This window comes from Trypanosoma cruzi (genome assembly GCF_000209065.1).
Source record: "Trypanosoma cruzi strain CL Brener chromosome Unknown tcruzi_1047053507551, whole genome shotgun sequence".
NCBI lineage: Eukaryota > Euglenozoa > Kinetoplastea > Trypanosomatida > Trypanosomatidae > Trypanosoma > Trypanosoma cruzi.
Window position 1 is genome coordinate 1 of NW_918975.1, and position 6530 is coordinate 6530.

The 6530-nt window shown below is 61.6% G+C and overlaps 1 protein-coding gene across 1 annotated transcript, besides 2 other annotated features; it reads left to right on the forward strand.

The window, feature by feature from the left end:
• Tc00.1047053507551.9 (dispersed gene family protein 1 (DGF-1), putative) lies at window positions 1–6530 on the forward strand (the record flags this gene model as incomplete). The annotated part of the gene is made up of 1 exon (XM_799626.1): window positions 1–6530. A coding segment is annotated over one exon (6530 nt), but the record flags the coding sequence as incomplete, so codon positions are not given.
• Window positions 1–6530: a sequence feature (areas not merged during assembly with more than two copies in the genome that could not be assigned to a particular haplotype).
• Window positions 3391–3444: a microsatellite.

Genomic DNA, 6530 nt, shown 5'->3' on the forward strand with positions numbered 1-6530 from the left:
CTGCGCGACTGCGTGCTTGCGGGCGGTGCGCAGCTGCGGATTGGCGGCCTCGGCGAGAACACGGCGCGCCTGATGCCCCACGCCCTCGTCAACATGACGAATGTGACGTCGCTGGAGGGCACGATCGTGCTGCATGGCGCGATGCCGCTGAACTCGAGTGTGCTGCTGGCGAACTCAACGCTGCGCGCGACGGTTGGCGGGTCGCAGTACGTGCCGATAACTCCTGGATACGAGGGATTGAGGTGTGGCCCCGCGCTTGTTCTGGACGGCGTCCGGCTTCTGTCGACGCGGTTTGTCATGACGCGGTCGACGCTGTTGTGCGGCGGGGAATCGTGCGCTGCGATCCTCGTGGAGCGCGGCCTCGGCGTGAACCTGTCTAGCGTCTTCTACATGGACAACTGCGCCGTCAATTCGCGGACGCACGTGATGTATGCCCTTGCGTCGGACCTGCGTGTTGGCGGCGGCTCCGTGTTCTCCATACGGAACAGCTCGTGGATTGCTCCGAGCACCGAGTTCTACAAAGGCGCGTGTGTGTTTGGGGATGTTGTGGTGGCTGGCGGCAGCGTACTGCAGGTTGTGTCCAGTAATTTCCGTCTTGGCTTTGCCATGCTCATGGCAACCACCCTGGCCGTGACTGACGGCAGCTGGCTGGTGCACCGCAACAACGAGTTTCGCACCGCCTACGTTGCGTACGTTGACAAGGAAAACGGCGTGACTTTCCGCGATCGGAGTGTGTGGTCGATACTTGACAACAAACTCACGTACGGCTCTTACTCGTCGACCATCGCACGCGTGATAAACAACTGGTCACCGCAATCCGACTCGCGCCCGATCATCTACGGCATGTGCAACGAGGCAATGGGCTCACCTGTGACGGATTACCGAGAAAACCTCAATATTGGGACGCCCGTGACGGTGTTGGACTGTGGTGCGTGTACCATGGGCGCCGTGTGCTTCGCAGCGAGGACGAGCAGTATCAGTGGCTGTGAGTGTGTGTGCGCTGCTGGCGGCTACGGTGACACGTGTCTGCCAGCAGCGGTTCCGGACGGCCTTGGGCCGCTCCCGCTCCCTGACGCGAAGGACACGGAGGTCCGCTGCGTGCACGGTGGCAGCATCAGCTCCGTGGACGTTCCTGATCCCGGTGTGCGTGGTCTGTGCTTTGTCAACGTGACCTTCACTGCCGCGATCGTGCTGGACCTGTATAACTTTAACGCACCACAACAGACACTCAACATCACGCTGCTGCAGTGCATCCTCATGGGCCTGTCGATCAAGGTGAGTGATGCACGCGTGCGCGTGAACGTGACATCCTCGATGCTGGATTCTGGTGAGTTGGTGTTTCAGGGTGATTTTGGCGCGAGCTCCCAGATACTGGTGGCGGGCAGTACGCTTGTGACGACGTCGGGCCATGCCATTTTATTTGTGGAGTTTACTCTCAGTGCTAATATGACGCTGCTGCTACTTGACAACTACATCGAAGGGAATATTCACGCAGTCTATTTCACCAATGCTGTTGTTGTTGATGGTGGCGAGATCATTGTGAGGGGAAATACGCTGAGGACAATAGAGAAGGATGCTTACAGCTCGCGGTCTGCCCTTTACTTTCACTCCGTGGATTTGAAGAACGGCGGCCACTTTGACGTGGAGAACAACACGATGAACGCGGCCAAGGGCGTTTATTTTTTTGGGGATACAGTTGTGAGCTCCGCGGGGCTGCTGCGAGTGGCGGACTGCACGTTTGTTGGCGATACGGAGTTTTTTGATCCCACGCTGGTGTATTTTTACGGCTCGGTGACACTTCGTGGTGGTGCGCAGTGGCGTGTGACTGGCAACGACGTAAGTGCCGCCTCAATAATAAGTATATCGCGTCACCAGCACAAAATTCAGCTGTCAGAAAGCGGCACCGCCGTGGCGCTTGCAAACAACCGTCAGGTGGGCTCAAGGGGTTTCTTCAATTTTTTTCCGTCGAGCATTATCGTGACGTCACCCGCGCGGTTGGTCGTTGGGTGCAACCTGCAGGGCGATGAGGAGGTGTTGTACGACGGTGTGTTTCCGGAGGACGTGTTGTTTGGGTGCGGCACATGCAACGACGACGCGGCGTGCTACATGCCCGGGACGGAGTCGGTGGACCGCAGCTCGTGCTCGTGCAGCTGTAAGGACGGATGGCATGGCGTGTCGTGTCTTCCCTTCGAGGTGCCCGACACGGTTGTGCCGCCCTTGCCGGAGAGAGCCGTTGACGGCGACACGAGCTGCGTGGTGAACAAGACGCTGACGAGCCTCACGCTGAACATGTGGAAGTCGCACCACTGCTACGTGAGTGTGACATTCAGCGGCGTGGGTGCTGTGCTGACGTTCTTACTCGACAGTATGCCGCTGCATCTCCCCATCAACATCACGCTCACTGGATGCACGTTCCTTGACGGTGCCGCGCTGCAGTTTGTTGGGGGTGCTGCGGCGGCCGAGTCATCCGGCGTCCTGATCCGCGTGAGCCAGACGGTGATGCGGTCCTCTGTTGTTGCTTTTGCACTTGCCCTCCCGCAGCACTGCGACATCGCCGTCACGGAGGTTGACGCGGTGCAGGCCTTTGAGGTCCGGTTGCCGGACGCTAGGATTACCACATTGAGCGTCGTGATGTTGCGGAAAATTGTTTTGGCTGCGTCTTCGCTGTTGGTCAGCAACGTCAAGTCGCGTGCATTGGATCATCGCGGGTTTGGTTTGCACTCTACCGGGACGCTGAAGCTGGTGGGTGGCAGCTCGCTCTACGTGCGGTACTGCAGCTTCGATAAATACTCGCACATGTTTTACATACACAGGCTGAGTGTGAGTGACCACTCTGTTTTTGCGCTGCTCAACAATACGATGTCCTCCGGGACGAGCTTCTTGTATCAGCACTACGGATTCAGCGTGTCGGATCACAGCGTGTTGCGCGTGGTGGGGAACAGCGGCTCTGTGTGCTACGTCATCTGTAATGAAGAATTGTGGAATGTTCGGGAGTCAAGCTGGTTAGATTGGCGCGACAACGACGTGGAAGTGGGTGCGATGTTTTACGACACTGAGTCCGCTTTTGTGATTATCGACGGCAGCAGTGTGGTGACGCTGACGGGCTGCAAGATGGGCTCGACGGGGTTGTCGGTCTCGCTGCTATCGCAGGCTGACGCCGGCTACCGGTTCTTTGTTGGGTGTCTGACGGTTGCGGGACGGGAGGTGACGACGGCGGCTGAGCTGGAGCTCCACGGCATCACCAACGTGACGACGGTTGCCGCATGCGGGGAGTGCACGAAGGATGGCGTCTGCTTTGCTCCGCTGACGACGGAGGTCAGTGACTGCAAGTGCCAGTGCGCTGCTGGAGGGCACGGCGATGTGTGCGTCCCGGCGCCTGTGCCTGCTGGCCCGCCACCGCCACTGCCGCCGCCACCGCCGCCGCCGCCGCCGCCATCGCCGCCGGTGGGTGAGTGCATCAGCGACATGGTGTACCCCGAGGTGGCGCAGGCTGTGGGCGGTGGGCTGTCGTGGTTGTGCTACCGCAACGTGACGTTCAGCGGGGGCGGCATGAGCCTGACGGTGCTGATTGGGGCGATGACGGGCGACGTGGCGAATGTCACGTTCGATGGATGCACGTGGAGGGATGGCGCCGTGCTCTTGCTTTTGGGCAACGCGTACGCCGCTGTGGGGTCGCTGAACATCGTCGTCACCGGCAACACGTTCCGTGACGCGCTGCTCAGCCCGGAGGGTGTGTTTCCACCGCACACGAACATCGCAATCAGCGGGAATCGCTTCACGGTCACGAGGCTGGTCCCTCGGTCGGGTTTGGGCCTTAGAAGGCCGTCGTGTGTTGCGATGAATGAGCTGGTGATCAGCAACGACTCCGCGGTGGTGCTGAGTGGCAATGTGTTTCACGCCGTGGCGGCATCTTCAAACGCCATTCACGTTGTTGAATATGCGCTGAGGGTGTCGTGGCACTCCGTGTTTGCTGTGATGGGCAACGCGTTTCATATGGCTGGCGGTAACAGTACGCTGATATATCTTGAAGGGACTAGCCAATCTTCGTCACTGAGTGTACTGAACAATTCTGCCGTGGTGATCCGAGGCAATCTTGTTTCGAGGCCGGTGGAGTACTTCATGTTTTTTCTGTGGGCATTACGTGTGGAGTTTCTGTCAGCGGTCGTTTTTCGAGGCAACGACATGCAGGGAAACTTGGCTGTGTTTTACTCAAGATCCAGTTTCCCTATCTACTACAACTCTTGGTTGCAGTTGAGCGGCAACCTCTGCCGTGAATCCCCATCGGAAGCCTTTGTATACATACACTACACGGTGAATCTCCGTGACTCCACGGTGTCTGTGTCCGGCAACCGATTCATGTCCGGCACGGGCACGCCGACAGTTTTGCGGATATCCACCGGGCCCCGCGATATCACAAACGGAGCGATTGTGGCCGCGTGCAACACTGTGAACGGCGGGAAGGAAGCGAAGTACAGCATCCCGTCCTTATACAATGCCACCATTCTGACCTGCAGCGACCCATGCTCTCTTGCGACGTCGTGCTTCCCCGCGTACACGACGACGGTCTCGAGTGATGGCTGCGCCTGCACGTGCGCGGAGGGCGGCCACGGCGATGCGTGCCTGCCCGTTGCTGTCCCCGAGCCACCGAGCACCGACGGCGCCGACTTGTGCGTGCGGGACGTGCGTGTGGATGTGGAGGTGAGCGCCGGTTTCGGGACGTCGGTGGCGTGCTACGTTGGTGTGACCTTTGCGGCGGACGTCGTGGTGGACGTGGAGTCGATGTCAGGAAGTGTGCGCAACGTGACGCTGGCGAACTGCACTTTTGTGAGCGGAGCGAGCCTGTACGTTTTGGGGTGGCAGTCCGACCCGCCTGCTGGCCAGCGCGCCGATGTGTTGATCAGCGGACTTGAGTCGCGCTCCGGCGGTGGCGTGGTGGTGGCGAACCGATTTCCGCCGGGCTCGCGCGTCACCGTGGTGGACTCGGTGCTTATCGCAGAGGCGCGTGTTGTGTACCGCAACGCCTACGGCCTTGGCGACGTCTCCGCGTGCCTCGTGGTGCACAAGGTGAATCTGACGGGGAGCGTGCTGACCATCGCGCGCACGCAGGCGGTGGCGGTGTTCCGCGACGCTGTTGGTGTGCTGGTTTTTGGCGGCGTGGCGCTGTCGTCGCGCGGAGCGCTGTACGTGGACGGGCTGTCGGTGCAGACGGCGCTGGGATTGTGCGTGTCGGCGGAGGGCGGTGTTGCGGCCAGTGGCGGCTCCGTGGTGGCGTTTGTTGACAGCGACTTCCTGCTGTGCAAGCATGCGGTGTCTGTGCGTGGGGCTGTGAGCGTGTCGGGCTCCGTTGTGGCGCTTGTGCGGAGCGAGTTTTTGTCGACGGAGGAATACGCGGTGGCGTTTTATTCGACGGTGAGTCTGGCCGGCGGGTCGATGCTGCTGGTGAAGGGCAACGTGCACGACGGCGTCTCGAGGGAGATGCTCCACGCCGCTGGCGCCGTGACCGCTGTTGGGAGCACGCTGAGCTTCGTGCACAACCGAGCGCTGCTGCCGCGGATGCTGTCGGTGAGCCTGTCGCTTGCGGCTGGGGCGCATTTGAGGGTTGCGTGCAACGACGCTGGTAGACGTGTTCTGTCGACGGCGGAGGAGTACGCTGCGGCTGGTTTTGGCGACGCTGGGAGCATCGACGTTGTTGGGTGCGACGCCTGCGACAGGGACACGCACTGCTACGCGCCCGGGACGGCGTCCGCGAGCATGAGGAACGGTGTGTGCGTTTGCCTGTGCGGCAGCGGCGGGTACGGCGAGGCGTGCTTGCCTGTGGGAGCTCCCGCACTGCCGCCCGCTGTGGGCACCGCGTCGAGTGTGTTCGTCCGCGAGGGCGTGACGGTGCGGTCGGTGTTCGTTGTGCCTGCCGGTGCGAGCGAGGTGACGCTGCGCCACGTTGTGCTGGACGGCGTGAGTCCGGTGCTCTACGTGCCGTGGATGGCGCGGGACGGCGTGCGGATCGTTGTGCAGAACGTGTCGCTGCTGAACGGTGCCGTGCTGTACGTGATGGGCGGTGGAGCGTTGCGCGGTGCAGGTGCGGCGGGGAGCGACGAGAGCGGGCCGGTGGAGCTGTCCGTGTGCGATGTGGAGGCGCTGAACGGTGCGCTTGTGCTGACCGGCACGTTTCCCGCGGGGTCCGTGCTGACGGTGACGGACTCCCTGCTGGTTGCCGCGAGGTCGACGCCGCTTGTGTATCTTCCCGGCTCTCAGTTCTCGCCGTACGCACCGCTGCTGGTGCTGTCGGGCCTGCGGCTCGTGCGGTCCGTTCTGGTTGTGTCCGGCGTTGCCCTCGTGACCGTGATGACTGGTGGGCGGACGGTGGTGGTGGACGGCGCCGTGCTGGAGCTTGTCGGTGGCGGTGTCGCGCTGGACGCGGCTGTGCTCGGTGGCGACGTTGCGTTGTACGCGAGTGCGCGCGTGGTTGCGACAGGGGGCGCTGTGCTGCGCGTGTCGGGGAGCCCAGGTGTACGCCGCGCATGGGTTGGTGT